Consider the following 18,246-nt stretch of genomic DNA (forward strand, 5'->3'; position numbering starts at 1 on the left):
TGTGTCTGTCGACTGTCATCATCTTTCAGGGTAGAAAGTAAAAAGGCTCCAATTCTCTACTCCAGCCTACCTTTTCTGGTATGAAAATGAATGTAGTTGGGTTGGGATTGAGTTGGAGTGTTAAAAGTAAACAATTCCAAATATTGTTCAAAAGCACCGGGGAAAAAATGAATGGCGAAAAAGCTTTTTTAAGTAACATTTTCGATAAAATGTATTTAATATTTTTGTTGTAACTATTAATCAAAAATATTTGAAATTTTCCCCAAATTTTAATATGACAATTTTCTTTAGGTATATGAAAAATATTTCAAGTCTTATTTAGCTATTTATAGACATGACAATTTTTTTTAAAATTATTGTGAATAATTGACACCTAATGTACCTATACGGTGGAGCGGTTAGTAATTGCCACCATTTTATTATGGGTACAAGAGAAACTTCAAATCGTGTATTAAATATTCGAGCTCTTTACTCCAAAATAAAATTTGTATAAAACATTAGTAAAAAAAATTCAAAATTTCCAAATGTTTATGAATGCAGAAAAAGAGTCAAAATATTGTGAAAATTATATCATGTCCAGAAAATTCTAACCTAAATATTTAGTGAAAAATTCAAGTCTAAAGTTATTAATTTTTGAATTAGATAGAGGTACAACAAAAAAACAAAAACATTTTGTTAAAAACTAATTTTGCTTAAAAATTCCAGTTCATCTTAAATGTTTTCTTCTTTTTTTTTTAAATCTAGGTAGGTACCTACTAGACATATCTATTTTATCTCTCCCTCTGGGCAGAGTATACTAACTAGATCAAATTCCCTACTAGAAATCACACCCAAAGTAAAGTTTAAGATCGAAGTATCTTTTTGAATATTCATATAGGTACTTAGAGTATTTAAGTGTACAAAAAGTCAAAAACACAACAAATAAATTATAAAAACAATTATCAGTTATCATTGTACAACCATCCATAGCTTTGTTCAAAACCTAAAATAGTAAGCAATTTATACCTATCTAACTATTGTTTGGTAATCATTTAAAACTGAGTATAAATTGATTTTTTTAAATGAGTACATTTTTTGAGATTACGAATGTTTAGAGTTAAAATAGTCACTCCGTATAGTTTTCTAGTTTAGATAATACCTTTACTGTTATGTGCACACAAGGGCACATGTCGAAACATACGTCAATCGTCACAATTTTTTATTTATAGGTGCATATTGACATATTGCTAGGTACAGAACTACAAGTACAATTGTTTGCAGATTGATATTTAAAAATCGAAAGTGATAAACAGTTTTACTTATAGCTAGGTGAGTAGTGCTAATAACACATACCTAAGGGAGTAGAATTATGAAAAAATATAAAATACCCACCTAGTTAAATAATAAGTGATTAAGAGTATAATGTATACTAAACATATCGTATTATTAACATTTAAAAATGAAACCATTCACTTAAAAAAAAAACTAACCTGTGTGGAGTATTAAATTCAAATTTAACTTATATACTGGTACGTTCTAATAATATAATAAACTTATACTATAGGTATACACTATGCATAGTCTCTACTCGTATTCGTTTTATGCGATTTCAACGTATTATGTCATTATTGAACTAACTACCTGGAAAAAAAACTATAGATATTACCTTATGAAAAAAAAAATTATTAGCCGGGGATTAATCATTTGATAGGCTACGACGACTACGTTTAATCCTCGTCACCCCTGCAATCCACGGCATGTGTACCCTACCCTATACACCTCCCTTACGTGCATATATAAATATGAACTACGGGTGGCTTAAAAAATACCGTCTGTTCCGGACGTGACAGTGTATAGTTCTTAGGTAGTGTTTTAGTTGTCCGGACTCCGGATCGCGTACACACTATACAGCCAGTCCACGTATATTACCGTCACAATGTCACCAACTATGATAATGGACTTCAATCGTACCGTATCAAGACCTCTGCAACAATTGGGGTAGGCCAAAATGTTATCGAAAAAAAAATAAAACCCCTTGAATTCGAGTGTACATGTTGAGGAAATTTTTTTATCGTTGTAATCCCAAGGCCAAGACCAATTATTGTTAGAACGCCCTGGGAAATATACGTGATTTACCGGTAGATTTATTATAAATACTATATCCTATTTTACATTGTTCAACTTTAATTTTTCAAACAGAAATATAATACCTACATAACTAGGTACATAATATTCTACGCGGAAAATGTCTAAAATTCTCCATTCTCTTCCCTACGGGGTTTGCGCCAACGATTTAATATGCACAGTAAGTCAGTAAAATTAAAACACTTATACTTCAGAATTGTTTTATACGAATTCTAGCTTGATGGAAAACGAAGTAGGTGAAACTCACTTGTTGGGTTGGAACCTTCCAGCCGAAGATCTCATCCACATCCCAGAACATTGGTTAAAATACCAAGAACCCAGTTCGTTGCAACATTACTATTTAGCATTTATGTACACAATTTTTACGTTTGTCGCATTATTTGGAAATGGTTTGGTCATATGGATATTCTGTATGTAAGTACTTACCTTTATGTACCTATATTATTACATATTTATATAAATATCTTCACTACATAGCAGGTTTACATCATGAATATCAATATATTCAATACAATTTATTAATATACATTAAACCATTGACTATATTGAGGATATTATAATATTGTAAATATAATACAATATAATCTCTATGATTATACCTACCTAATGAATATAATAACTAATAGGTTACCCACCTACATATTATTTCGATAATTGGGGATTCTTGTAATATATAGATAACTATTGTATGTTATAAGTATTTTAATAGCATTCGATGAAGAATAAAAAAATTGATTTTCATTAAGTAGGTACCAAAAGTTATACCTAGTACCTACCTAGTTATTATAATTTATATTTACAATCCAGGACCAGTACCTATACGTTTTATAGGTATGAAACTAGGAAGTACCAATAAACGGATTATAAACGGTTGGTTAATGGTTATAGACACTTATTGTCTGTAAAAGATTTCAAAATATATCATAAAGCCCAATATATCAATATTTCATATAATTTTTCAAAAATAGTAAAATTACGTTTATTTTACCATAAAATTAGTTTCACAACAAATCATTTTATTTTCAAAAATATTTCGATGCAGTCAGGTTCCATATCAATCGTAATATACCTGTATTCATTGTTATTAAGAATAAATAAAAATTGATTATTAAATACTAAATAGGTACTATTAATTAAAAAATGTTTATCTTTTCAATTGTGTTGAGAATTCACTATTTAGTAGGTATCCGTCATCATCACATCTGCAGTACCTGCAGTATACCTACATGCTTATGCAAAATGTTTTTTTTTGTATTAAGAAAATAAATATTTACCATCTGTATACAATTAGAACATATAAAATAAAATACATACAATTTACGGCTTGAGTGAATTAAATGTCCATACATTACTAACACTAGTCTAGGTACATCGCAGGTACAACAACATAAAGTAGGTAACAGTTGAATAATTTATTTCAGAGCAAAGCCTTTACGAACGCCGTCCAATATATTCGTAATTAATTTAGCATTGTGCGATTTTGTGATGATGGCAAAATCACCAATTTTTATATACAGTTCTATAAATCGTGGTTATCAAGGCCATTTCCTTTGCCAGCTATTCGGTGTGGCCGGAGCTTTCAGCGGCCTTGGGGCGAGTGCTACGAATGCTGCAATTGCATACGACAGATTTAGGTACAATAAGTAATAACTACCCGATTTCTTTTTATTTAATCCTAGTCCATTTTAAAATATTTCCATTCTCATTATTCTACTTAGCAGTTTGTTATTTATATACATGTTGTTATTGTTATTGAGTACCTATAGACGTATCATTATTTCTGATGTACATATATAAGTGTCTACATACTACATAGGCCTTACACCATTTAGGTACGCTTCATCTAAAATAGGCATATAGTACATACTATAAAACACTATACATATTATTTATTACCTATAGTATCTATTACCATGCCATTTACCTATAATTAGTATTCATGAATCATGACTATTACTTATTAGGATACATTTAGTACCTATACCTACTTAGTACATTATTAGTAGTTATTTATATTTAATAGGAACTTATTCTATAAGCTTGTAGTGTAGCCGTGCAGGTCATGGGCGTAGGTAAGGGGGTTTTGGGTGTTCAAACACCCCCCGAAATTAAATAAAACAATCTTGAGCTTTTTGTGAATTTGTTCGAGAATATTATTAACTCGCATATTATTTAGGATTTAGACAAAAACCCCCTCCGAAAATATTTCCTACCTACGACCATGGTGCAGGCAAATACTAAATACCAATTACTGACTATCCGTTCCTAATTTTATTTAAGCTATTGTAATAAATTACATAATATTTGTACATATATTACGTTTGAACTTCTAAATTTTCACTAAGTTTAATGTTGGATTATTTTTTAAATTTATCATTTGCGTTAAATGAATCCACTTTAATCATATCGATTATAATATGTTAGCCATTATGACATATAGGTAGGACTAGAGACTACTATAATGTAGTTAATACCATTGCTAAAGGTATTTTTTTTTTATGTAAAACTCATATAGTTTATTTATAAAAAAAAGTACAATAAGCATAACGGATGTTTTTTCAGCGACGATATAGGCTATTGGGAAACAGTATAGTACTGAGTAGACTTAATTCTAATGATTGAGAAATATGTATAATATATATAACATAATTTTGGCTAGATTATAATTATTAAGAACGAAATAGTATGTTACAAATGTGTGATATAAGTATTTTATTTGCAGTAACTCGGTATTTTAGGATAAAAATATAACCCAATATTTACATTTTTGTTAAAGAAAGCGTTTGGCTTAAAATATACTTATAATGTAACACTTCATTTTTTAGTACGATAGCAAAACCATTCGATGGACGTATGACTTATGGTAGAGCATTTTTTTTAATCATATGTATTTGGACTTATACTTTACCATGGGGCCTTTTACCTTTAACTGAAAAGTGGAATCGTTATGTACCAGGTTAGTCATTAATACTTAATATAATATGTTCATATATATTTTATAAGATTTGTGTTGTTTTAAAAACATTTACGTTGGTGGTAGGTAACTAAAGTTAAAAAAAGTAATAAGAAAAATTGGATAATTTAAGATAAAAACATATTACACATAGAATATCTATTAATATTTTAGCTTCTTAATTCTACACTTTACAAACATGATAAATAAAAGATAACAATAATACTTTTAGCTTTTAAACTTTTAACTACCCGGCAACTATTTGAAGTGTGGAAGCCATTGTTTTTATGGTAGTATATAATATATTATATATATAGGTTAGATATGTAGGTACATATCTAAAATTATAAATTCTTTACGTTTCATGTGTCTACTCTAGTAGGTATATATCGAATATAATCAATTTAAAAAATATATATGTATACCTAAGTCGTAAGTAACTACTTTAAATCAGTTTAGTATGTAGGTACCTACGATCTATACCTATATGTATGATTGAAATTTGACCTGTATTTCGAACCATATCTTTTTGACTTTTGTGACAATTCACATGAATATATTATGTAATTTATAATAGGTACTTTCATTATCATTATACATTTATACAGTAGGTTTTGGTAGAAGGTTGTCTACACAGTGATGTTGAACGTGTAGATATAACATAACATTTGTATGGTGGAAGGGAGTCAGTGGAAAAAAAATATACCCTATAGGTTGACTTAACCTAACAGTTGTATTTATAATAACATAAAAAAAGATGGTCATTAATCATTATTCATTAGTGTGTGAAAAAAAATTTGGTTAAACTCAAATTCTATCTCCCCAAAATTCAAAGGCCTAGTTATGGCTTGGAAAATTCTTACAGAAAGGTACAGTTCAATAATTTATCTATAATTGGTTAAAAAAAAAACGTATATTTGTATATATATATATTATACAACTTTATTTCAAAATTGTAAACTAAAATAATTAAATTATAAAACTCCATTTTCTTTTCTTTTTTTGCCAATTCGTCTATTACTCTTTTGAAGTGATGTTTGGAATATTGTTCTTTACTATTATCGTTAAATGCCTACTGTGGAGTGTGGACCTGGCTCAACAAGTGATGATGCGCGATAGACGATTAGAGGTATTGCCAACTGTTTACATATTGTGTATATAATATACAATAAGTACCTACTACCTACTTAATATTTGGTATAATATTATATACCAGGCCACCAGTGATGGGCAACTCAAAGATATTGAATTTTTAGAACTTTAAAATCTAGAGCATAGAATACAAAAAAGGTCATTTAGTGTAACTATTTATAATTAGCATTCATTTTGTACAATTTTTACAACGTCTTGTTTAACGTAAGTTTTGAGAATGAGCGACTGCAGATGATAAAGAAACAAAATCAATTTCTATTTTGAAAATGGAAACACGTAAAGGTGACCTAAGCTTATCGTCTGTAAGACTTTTCTTTTTGATTTGATATGCTTCATATACAAGAAAATGTAGTTGCATTCACAAATGTAAATCGTTCCGGGTACAGATAACATTTTTTTTATCTCGTAAAAGTGGATATTTTTCATCGGGCACGTACCTTTTTTTCCAAATTACACTTCAATTTCTCTTGTAGATTAAAACGAATCTGTTTGCCACTCACATAATTCTAATTGAAGTAAAGCATCTTGCTTTTCAATTTAAACTGTCATAGAAATATTGAACGAATTTATTAAGTCTGTGAGCATTATAATTTATAAATACAGATAAATGTTAAAATTGTATTAAGTAATTTGAAAACGTAGCAAGGGTTAGATAAAAAAGTTATGCGGGTCGTCTGCAGTTGCCCATCCATTTTTATAGAGTTTATAGGCACCTTTGCTTAATTGCTCTATATGAAATCCGTATATCACTGCTATTTTCATAGGTATATACTATATATGCTGTATAATATATTATGAAGAAAAAAATTAAATTTCTCATGAATATGAATAACAATATTGTATTTTTAAAATGTGTCAACAAAAAAAATCTATGGGGGAGGGGATCTGAGTTCTGATCACCAAATCATCATCTGTAGGTATACACTCTGGAGGCTACAATATTAGCCATAACCATTAAGTTTACCTATTAGTACAATCTGAATACGATAGACTCTGATTGATATTGTACTACTTCTGCTATGTTTGTTTAAAAATTAGGTAAATTTATTTAAGTCGTTAAAATGAACTTTTATTAATTCTGTATTGTTTATTTCAGAGGGATATTTGACAAGTTGTACTATTGACTATTTAACTCCAACAGATGAAACTAGAGCTTTTATTGGAATCATGTTTGTTATTTGTTATGTAATACCGGTCTCTTTAGTCATATTTTTCTACTCGCAAATCGTTAGCCATGTCTTCAATCATGAAAAAGCTCTTCGAGAACAGGTAGTTTATATTTGAATAGTATAGTTGAAATTTATTTAATCAAAATATTGTACTACTTAATAAACTCAATAATGATAAATATTTATATTTGATGCTAAATAATAATTATGGGTTAAGTTATCCATATTTATTTTGGTTAATTAATTAATCATTCGTTGTAGATCATGTTTAGGTAGTAGGGTACTCAGTGGCATAGTGAGTTATATTCTTATTATGGACAAAAATATTTTATTTTATACTATAATCATATAAAGAATATAATTTTTTCTCTCATATACTATACCTCTAAATTATAAATATATAATGACATGTTATAGACTTAATATTAGTATGTATCTGCTAATAACTATTTATGACCTAAAAATTATTATTTACCAACCTATTATAGATATTATTATAACCACTCCCACCTAAATTGTTTTTTAATAATCTCCGAACCGGTGGAAGACATAAGTACCAAACTGAGATAAGAAAAAAAAGTCATACCGTACGAAAGTTCCAAAATCCTATGTAGGTCTAACAGATATTAAATTTAGAACTTTATAGTTCAAAAACTCCAAAGTTTAATCTTAACCTACGTATTAGTAGAAATCAACCAATTTATTAAAATTATGTATACGTTTGGCGCTTATGTTATGCGTTGGGTATAACAAGTATAAAATATTAGATTGGCGCTTATGTTCTTCAATTTTTGGTGCAAATGATATGTAATTTTTGTATCTTTGACGCTTTTGTCATACAGCCCTCCAGTCATAAGTGCTCATTAGTTGGACGTTATGTTCACCACTCAATAAGAGTATCTACTGTTTATTAAACTTCTTAACCATGAATTTTTGCCTTTTGGTAATGTTGATCTAATATATTATCGAAATTTAGGCTAAAAAAATGAACGTAGAATCTTTGCGAAGTAATCAAGATGCAAACGCTCAATCGGCAGAAGTAAGGATTGCAAAAGCAGCTATTACAATTTGTTGCCTATTTATAGCTTCTTGGACACCATACGCCGTCGTCGCCATGATTGGTGCTTTTGGAGATCGGTATAGTTTTATTACTTTCTAATTTTTAAATATGTTTATTGAGTTACTTAATAATTAAGTTTTCAATATGAACTTGTAATTTAATACATCAGTGGGGTTTCCTTGAAAGGGAGGGGGGGTTGAAAATTATTTTTAGACAAATTATATCTGAAAATAAAAAATTAATGACATTTTTTTTATTATTTAACAATTTTTAATGTTACAATCTCCTTAACCTCCCCCCTCCCGTTTGGATACGCTACTGTAATGCATGTGATCATCAAATGGCATAATATTATTTAATTTACTATAATACCTACTAATTACTAATCAGTTTCATTTTTATACTTCAATAGATCATTACTGACACCCGGTGTCACAATGATACCAGCGATATTTTGCAAGACTGTGGCTTGTTTCGATCCTTATGTGTATGCAATAAGTCATCCAAGATACAGGTGAACTAATGATGATTATTAGTGAAATAAATTATAAATGTTATTAATTATAATCTTTAGTATTAGGTAGGTACCTATACGCTATAATACTTAAATGGTTAGAAAAATAAGCATTAATAAAGTAAATGTATAGGTATAAATAAATGGTAGATATTTGTACATAAAAATAATAAAAAATGTTGTTCTTAGAATAATTCAGTTGAGTGCCTAGGCAGGTATATTAGTAGAGTAAAAAAACTATTTTATTAAATCTTAGAATCACTTAACTTATTTTCTATTTAACGTTTTTTTTAGTTAAAAATTTAAACGTAATACAATATTTTAACACTCCACCACCATCTTTTCTATGAAATGTATAAGTTATATTGATTAGTCCCACCTTCCACATGTAAATCAAGAAAAGTATCATTATATGTTTCTACATTTTTTACTGAGTTTACAATCTATAGGTACCTACACAAAACTGTATGGCACCTACCTTTTAATTACTTGTTTTAGGAACTTAGACAGTACTATCGTTTATTATTTGAGCCTAATTTTTGATTAGATTAGAACCTATTTATTAGAAATAATTCGAATAATAAAATATTAACATTTTATTGCGAACACTTTTCGACAGGAAACTGCAGCCTTCTCCCTAAATAAAAAAAATCAAATACAAACAATTATTGTATACAAATAGATGGTATAAAGGTATACATTAAAATATGATCATGATATACATTTTTTTGAATACCTACCACTTTATATAATTATGATGTAGCCTCCCCGCTATCTAACTCGATAAGTAGATACATTTTCAATTAATATTTAGCAAATAAACGTCAAATTATTAGAAATTACCTTTGAGAATTTGCAAAACATCTACAATGCCACAAATTAATTTTTGTACGTTTGGAGGCCAACTTCGGGGAGTCACTGAATCTTATCCTTTCCGAACCAACGAAAATATTTAGTAGCTACAACAATTCCAAGTAATTTAAAATAAATAAATTGTAGCAATTTTTTTATTAATTTTAGTTACTTTGTTTATTTTTTTACTTTGTTCAAATGTTCCGAATTAATTTTAAAATTTAGCAAATCAATTTGATAGTAAATAATAATGCAAATAATTTCAAACCACTTTTAAAAATAATAATTTTTTATATTTCATTACACAAATTAAAGTGTAGTCACATTCAAAATAGACATTTTTCTATTAGGTAATTTATGAAATACAAAGTTAAAACAATTTCTAGCAACATAACGTAATTACATTTTTTATAATAATTATTATGATGCGATGTATTTAATAGTTTATTGAATTAATTTAATAGAGGCGGTAGGTTAACTTTATCACTAATGCCCGGATACGTTGTACTGGAGCAGGAGCGTGCCTAGGGGTGGGTGTTCATCCCCCCCCCCACCCGAAAAATAAAAATAATTATTAATAAAAGTTGACCATGATATAATATATATGTGGAGCTTGATTAGCCTAGGTCTGGAGATAGACCCCCCTCCCCCAATTAGGCTAGGTCCACATGGACGTGGTAAAAATATTGAACAAATAATTGTATTAATCATAAAATATTATGTAATTAGCAACCTAGATATGTTATGTTATGTTATAAAATGCTGAACTGTGAACTAAAATGATGTGATACAATTTGTAGGTATTCTGACTTCTAAGTCCAATATAAATCCATTATCATAACTATTTATAGTGTTCTCTGACACTATCATTTTGAATTTTTAAGCTTAGAGAAATATATTATTAGGTTAGTTAATATAGTTACCCACGCACCGGCGCATTACAGGTAATTAAGTAAAAATGGCGAAGTTTACATTAGACTTTTTCATTACCTATTTATATAACCGGTATTCTGACGGAGCTTACAATCACCCAAAAATCAATTTACGACATAAAAAACGCAAAAATTCCCTGAACAATTGTATATGTTAATGTCGTAAATACTTAAAAAACACTCATACAACTGTTAAAATGCATAAAGTTAATAATATTGTTTATTGATTTTAAAATTAAAAATTAAAAATTGTATAATTTTGAACTCAAATCTATATATATATATCAAAAATAATGAAGTTGTGGTTTTTTTTGACTCGTGAAAAGTTTAAAAATAAAAAAAATTATAAAATCATAAATTTTCTCTCAATTGTTACAAAAAAAAGTAAAAAATTCCACAAAACTTCCCTAAAACGTAAAAAAACACAAACATAAAATTTTTTTATATAGATTTGTATGTTATTTGAACAAATTTTAAGCTAGGAAAGTATCGTTTATGATGTTTTAAAAAAACATTCTGGTCCTAATGATAATATATTAATATTACCTAAGTCTATAATATGCGGCGGAACTATCAGTTGAGTGTACAGTTTCGCATCGACATAATAATGCGTGAAGCTATAATGTCATAAATAATTATGTATAGGTAAATAGTAAATATGCTTTTTTACTGAATTACTGATTAGGATTTATCTACATCTAATGTAAATCGTCAAATAGTCAAATTTAAAAATGTAAGGTCAATAACCGTTTGTGGTGAATCATGACCATTCACTTATCGCCCTTAATACACAATAACTATGTAATATAGTTGCAAAAACATTTATTTTATGAGTATGGAAGTATAGTTAATCGATCATACTTTATTCAATTATTCTATTAAATTGAATTTATAAAAATTATTTTTATTTAGATTGGAATTATCAAAACGTGTTCCATGTCTTGGAATCAATGAAAAGCCACCAACACCGTCCGAGACCCAATCTACAACTACTACAACTGCTTAACTTACACCTACCAAATATTATAATACGTTTATAATTGAATTAATGATAAATCAATAATAGATAAATAACTGAACGTGTGTTTTGTAAAATATAACTATTATCCATACATTTTATTTAACTGTCTACTCCAAAGAATGTACATTTTCTATTTATTTTAAATTGATATGTAACGTTTGATTGGCCTACTTTAGATTTATTGCAAAATAAAAACGTAAGAAATAATTTTCAGTGTACCTGTTCCAACCAAATTTGTAAACTTTAAATAAAATATTGTTATCAAGTGAATAATGAAACGGGTTAGGTACTACTATTGATTTTTGAATTGTAAAATTATGTATGGCTAAGCTAATAAAACTTGATTTTGAAAATTAAGAAATAACATTATATTTATATACTATTGTAAATGTGAAATCATTTAAACTAAAAAATTTAATTTGGTGAACATTATTCATACATGTTATATATTAGACATGTTATACATATTTTATTATTTATTATGATAACCTAAAAGCGGGTATTGTTTTATTTATAAGTAGGTACCTACTTAAATTACTTCTCAGTTAATAGATATCTACATTCATTATTTTCTGCTTACTTTTCTATTCACTGAATTAGTAAAAGTAATTTTCCTTTATAAATAAAACACAAATAAAATATTGTTTCATCAGAATAATAATTTAGTAAAAAAATAATTAGTTATGTTGTTATGCTAATGAAAAATCAAATAAAACAAATTAGGGATTCGCTCTGTTGTTCTGATATAGTAATTAGTTGCCTATAGGTTTCAAGTACTCAAGTTTACCTCGTCAATGTGTTAGCCATCAGGTCACTAAAATGATTTATATTTAGTTAAGTTTTAATTTTCAATTTAGTGGTATATCATTATTCATTACATACGAAAAACTATTCTCAGTGACTGAGAAAGACTGTCTGTTACTTAATATATTTAAATCTATAACAAAACTTTTAACTCTATTGACTTTAAGAATATCTATATTTTATTATACATTAGAATTTTTACTAGTGATTTATTTTTGATATTAAAATTCTTATACCTGGGGTAAAATAAACAAACCGAAGCTTAGAAAGAAGTTTATGTTTTTCAAAAAATATTAGGAGTCTGTTTTCAACAATTCTTTTCAGATTTTAGGAAAATTGCATCTTCGCATGGAAAATGTTTATAGATATTTTATCTCTATTATTATGTATAAGTGTACCTAACTATTCTATTAAGACATTGCCACATTGGGGATCAACTATGTAATATATCTTCTATGAGTTATTTATTATTTATGAAATATAACAGTAAGAAAAATGACAATTTATTCTTATTTGCAGGGCATACATGATATGTTATTTATAATTTTAAATGTTGGTATAGGGGAGAATGTGGTAAGTTTACGAATTGTGTGATATGATTAGGTACATTTAGGTGGCGTGGTGAACTTTTTTTCTACGAGATCAACAGAATCTGGACATATTTTGGACTTTGGGACTCTTTGGATTTCTTGGCCGCATTTTTTGAGGGCCCCCCTCTAAAGTCTATTGACACTCGCGAAAATATTTCAAATATTTAAGTGACAAGACTTAATCCTATATAAAATTATTTAGAAAATTTAGCTCCACAAAGATTATTCTCTAAATTGCTGTTAATTTGGATTAATGTTTATAGGGTTTAAATTATTAAAAAAATTTAATGTCACAACATTTTTATCTTTGTAATATTTAAATAATTTTAAATTAGGATACATAGGAAATATAGTAATGTAGATTATTTTAACATTTTCGATTATTGGAAACACTAAGTTATACTATTCAAATAAAGTACCTAATTAGTTTTTAAGACATACATAAATATATTATAATAAATATATTTATATATGTAATTAGACATGGTATATTCGATATTACTTTATTATGAGTGGTTTTGAATATTTAAACAACTAAAACCATATAAATGTTAAATCATATAAACAACAAAAACAATGTATTTGTTTTTTGAAAACCAATATTATGAAACCTTTTGTTTTATTTTTAAACACTAATTTATGAGTTAAATTTTAAAACTGTATTTTTTATCCATTGAAATTTCAAAAAATATGAAATTATTCTTTTTATATATGTGGCTTAGATCCAAAGTTGACTTAACAACTAAATAAAATTTGTTTTTAAAATTAGTATCAGAGTAAAAATCAAAAGATACTAACAGATTTAATGAAAAAATATTCACAATTATTACCATCTTTTTCTCCTTTAGTTGTTATTGCAGAACTTAAATTATGGCGGACTTTTCTACAAAATTTGTCTAAAATTTCATCCAATTTATTATAATTACTTAATAATTGTAATGAAAATGACTATCCAAATGTCTAAAAACTGTTAAAAATCGTGGCAACTTTACCCATTACAACAGCTACTGCAGAAAGGTCATTTTCGACAATGCGACGATTGAAAACCTATCTTAGAAATACCATGGCAGAGAACCATTTAAATGGATTAGCTCAGCTGAATATTCACTGGACAATTGAAGTCAATCCAGAAGTAGTGTTGGATGAATTGGCAAAAAGAAAAAGAAAAATTGATTTAGTATTGTAATTACATTGTATTGTAGGTGATAACTATTTTAACCCTGACATTCGGACATTATTTATATTATTATGTATTTTACTAACAATGTTTAAAACATAAGTTGTATTTGTTTAAAACTAATAAATTTAAGAATTAATTTTTTTCGATATATGTTATATTTTTACAATAAAAATAAATATCCGATAATATGAAGTAAAGTATGGTAAGTTTAAATTTGCTGAACCCCCCAAAAAATTTTTGAAGCTTCCGCAATTAATATTTTATGAATTATTAAAAAATAAAAAAAATTGTTTGAGGATAAATCGTTAGGATATCGTTTGAGTATTCAGTATACTTAATTCCAATAAGTTAGCATTATTGAACTTAACTAATCTAAAAATCTCTCTCTCAAAAAAAAACGTAATTTTTAATAATCATTTCAAGTTTATATTTTGACAAAATTGGATACTTGAACAAAGAAAAAATAAAACATTTTGTTATTGTATTGCTTATTTAAAAATATTATTCGTATTATTACTATAGAACCAGGACTTCACCTCTACATATTCTAATGTGAACTATAAAGTTATTAACAGCTGGACCTAGTAATATTATATTAAATAATACCTATTATTATTATGTATAATATGTGATTTGTTTTTGGCAGAAATTAGTTCAACCTACTCTATTAAACTCATAGAAATAGAGTAATAAATAACTAATATCAATATATTATAATAACATATAGGTAACCTGGTAACCATATAAATATTGACAGACCATATCTTCTCAGAACCTTTTTTCATAGGTATTCAATGATTGATTATTGAAATCAAGTTCAACACATCTATGATGAGGTACACAACTCGATATTTAATCTACAGCAGGCTGCAGAGAAATTTTTCTAGTAGGATTTTTTTGTTTTTTAAATTTTGATGTAACTTACAATTATTTTAAAATTCTTATAACTTGCTTTAAAAACAAAATATCTAATAAATCCTGGATGATATTTTTACCCTATATGATAATAGGTCCTAATTCAAAATTGTATCAAAAATTAATTAATTGTATTATTTAATTTAAATTTGACATATTACGACTTATGACGTGAAATTTCACCTTTCGGAATCAACACTCCCGGGTATTTAATAAAAAATTTGATTTTAAATGTTCGAATTCTGGTAAAAATAACTTATGTCTTATTCATTTAATGTCTCATTTATTATTAATACCTAGTCGTAAGTGTAAGACAATAAGTTTCAAATTGTCTGTTTTTTATTTGTATAAATCAATCTTAGGAAACTACTCTATCTATAAATCAAAATTCTTTGTAAAAATATTTAGGGTAACAAATAATTCAGATTTTTTTTTGGAGATGGTTGTACCAATAACAATTTTTCAGAAATGACATAGGTACTAATATTGTAATAGTGGAGAGGTAAACTCTGTAAAAATAAATTTCATGAAGAAGGCATTTCGAGGGGGGAGGATTTTAACCCCTATTTCTGTGTCCATCGCTGTCTAATATATTAATCAACTTAAACATATATTTTATATTTTTCTAATATAACGTACAAAAAATGTTCGTACTAATAGTAGTAATTATGTTTTTAAATAAAAATTCCATAAAAATACAAAAATATTCTTTAACATTTCTTAGTGATGAAAACAATCTGTTGTCTATTGTATAGGTATAGTAGTTTAAAACAAAAGTAAATGTAGTATCTTACCTTACTATAATATTCTATCCAATCCAAGGATAGTACAAATAAAATATACCAGCTATATAGTATGATATTTAAGTGAAGTATATTAAACTATTATTTATATTAAAATATAATACTGCCACGATTAGTTGTATAATGAATATATTTTACTGTTTGTACCGTTATATACACCACACTCCCTTCCATAAGGAGCATGATATGATTACATAGTTTTTTTAAATCTGTTATATCACGAAGACTTACAATATCTAACATCGAATTAATGTTAGAGAATTATTTAACTTACATGTTAATACGTGGCGTGTATATTGAATTAATTTTTGCAACCTCAGTACTTTCACTATACAATGGTTGTTATTTAGTTTATATAAAATATTTTGCAAAGAGCATTTTGAGCTGACGGATCTAGGTGTCAATAGTTTTACAGTGATGTAATTTTTAGATGAAGCGTCCCTTTTAACCAATTTAAATCAAAACACAAATAACAAGTTAATACCTACTTGATACTTTCCTTGAAATTAAGCTCGGATTAAAAATCCATTGAGCCCAAATACTTCGTAGGCCCCATCAATCCAAACTTCAACCATTCGCACCAACTGTAGGTATTTTAAATTTTCACCAAATGTTTATAATGACCATTTTCCGTACATGGTAAAATTTTCGAAATATTTTCAATCTCTTTGAACTATTATAAGCATAGGTAATTTTCGATTTTTAAAAGTTTTATTTAATTATTGCCTACAAAAAAATTGTTACTCTGTAAAAAAAACTTGAAAATAATCTATACAAAGTTCCTCATAAGTTGTTATAAGTGTGATTTAAAAAAAAAAGTTGACTATAAATTCACAACAGTTTTTAATGAGCATCTGAAGTTAGAACTTTGGCAAAATTCGTCAAAATCACAAATCTTTGCAGGGTTTTCTAGTTTTATTGAAAAAAAATTTACTGGAATGTTACACGATTTTAAAATTTTTACGTCATTCGATATTCACGTTTAAATAACGATTTCTCATCGAACGATTTTCTTTTTTCGTAATAATTCAATAACAAATAACAGATGCTTGAAATGTCATACGTAATGTTTATGCAAATTGTAGGAATTGCTTTTAAATTTTCAATAATTTTAACTCACTTTAAACTATAAAGACATTTGAAATTTACATTTTTTTTAGTTTTTATTCTAAAAATGTCGATACAACATTTTTTGTTTGGTCAAAAATCTTGCAAATTTAATGCGAAATTCCTCATAAACTGTTTAATAGCATCTTAAAAATAATAAAGATGAACAGCCACAATTTATTTTTATAAGAATTTAAAATTAAATGTTGAAAAATTCATCAAAATTGCAAAAATTCGAAAATTATTTTGTAGTTATAAATGTATAAAATATTAAAATTATTTAGGTAAGGATTGAAAATTTAAATCAATGTTTTTTGTATTTGTAGTTCAAATCGTAACCAAATATCTAAAAAAAATATTATAAGAGTTGTTTTTATAGTTTTTGTTTTTGAATTTTAATGAAATTAGATATTTAAACAAAAGACAACAATTTTAGTTAATTCTTTGGGACAGTGTAATTTGAAAATATTAATTGTGTGTGCTTTAAACTCTCAAAGTATATTTTTATATTTTATAGACACATTGATATTTTCAAAATAAATGCTTTTAACAAAAATTAATTCAACCTATTGCTGTATTACTAGTAAAATAGCAACATATATAAAATATACTTAGTATTATACTAATATAGTCTGACAAGTGACAGACCGTCTTCGCTCAGAACTATTTTTTTGGCATGCGATGGTTTATGGTTTGTCAATTTAACATGTTAAATTGCATATAAATTCAGTGACTCACTTGAAACCTACTGTACAGAGTGGTACCTACTTGCCCACTTTTTTTATTCTATTTTTTGAAATTTCTTTTGAGTGCATTAATAAATATATTTTGTAGAAATATATGGACCTCATTATTTTTTGCAACCCATTAATCAGGACTTGTTTAAAATGGTCTTTTTTCTAACATAAAATTTAAATTGTCGGGTGCACTCGTTAATACATTTTATTGTACATCAGGATTTACCCAAGATTTATCATGAAGTTAATAATAGTGCAATAAGAATAAATTCTTGATATTGCTAAGGAGTATAGCGTGACAAGTTCTCAACATTTAAAGTAGGTATCAGTTTT

At 26.9% G+C, this 18,246-nt stretch overlaps 1 protein-coding gene and 1 long non-coding RNA gene across 3 annotated transcripts; one reads left to right on the top strand and one right to left on the bottom strand.

Moving 5' to 3' along the window:
- Window positions 1–1,788: 1,788 nt before the first annotated feature.
- Window positions 1,789–12,134, top strand: LOC111027999 (opsin, ultraviolet-sensitive). The gene is made up of 8 exons (XM_022306522.1): window positions 1,789–1,977; window positions 2,341–2,538; window positions 3,546–3,758; window positions 4,950–5,080; window positions 7,326–7,498; window positions 8,375–8,535; window positions 8,871–8,972; window positions 11,669–12,134. Exons 1-8 carry the CDS (start codon window positions 1,916–1,918, stop codon window positions 11,760–11,762), a joined length of 1,134 nt encoding a protein of 377 aa, XP_022162214.1. The 5' UTR covers window positions 1,789–1,915; the 3' UTR covers window positions 11,763–12,134.
- Window positions 8,979–16,102, bottom strand: LOC111028000. Of its 2 annotated transcripts, XR_002603865.1 has the most exons (4): window positions 16,061–16,102; window positions 9,816–9,931; window positions 9,713–9,747; window positions 8,979–9,609 (listed from the first exon to the last, which is right to left on the bottom strand). It is a non-coding gene; the product is annotated as an uncharacterized LOC111028000 (long non-coding RNA). The 2 variants fall into 2 exon arrangements; XR_002603864.1 differs by lacking the exon at window positions 16,061–16,102 and having other exon boundaries at window positions 9,816–9,986.
- Between the last annotated feature and the right edge of the window lie 2,144 nt (window positions 16,103–18,246).

This window comes from Myzus persicae, unplaced genomic scaffold, assembly GCF_001856785.1.
Source record: "Myzus persicae strain clone G006 unplaced genomic scaffold, MPER_G0061.0, whole genome shotgun sequence".
NCBI lineage: Eukaryota > Metazoa > Arthropoda > Insecta > Hemiptera > Aphididae > Myzus > Myzus persicae.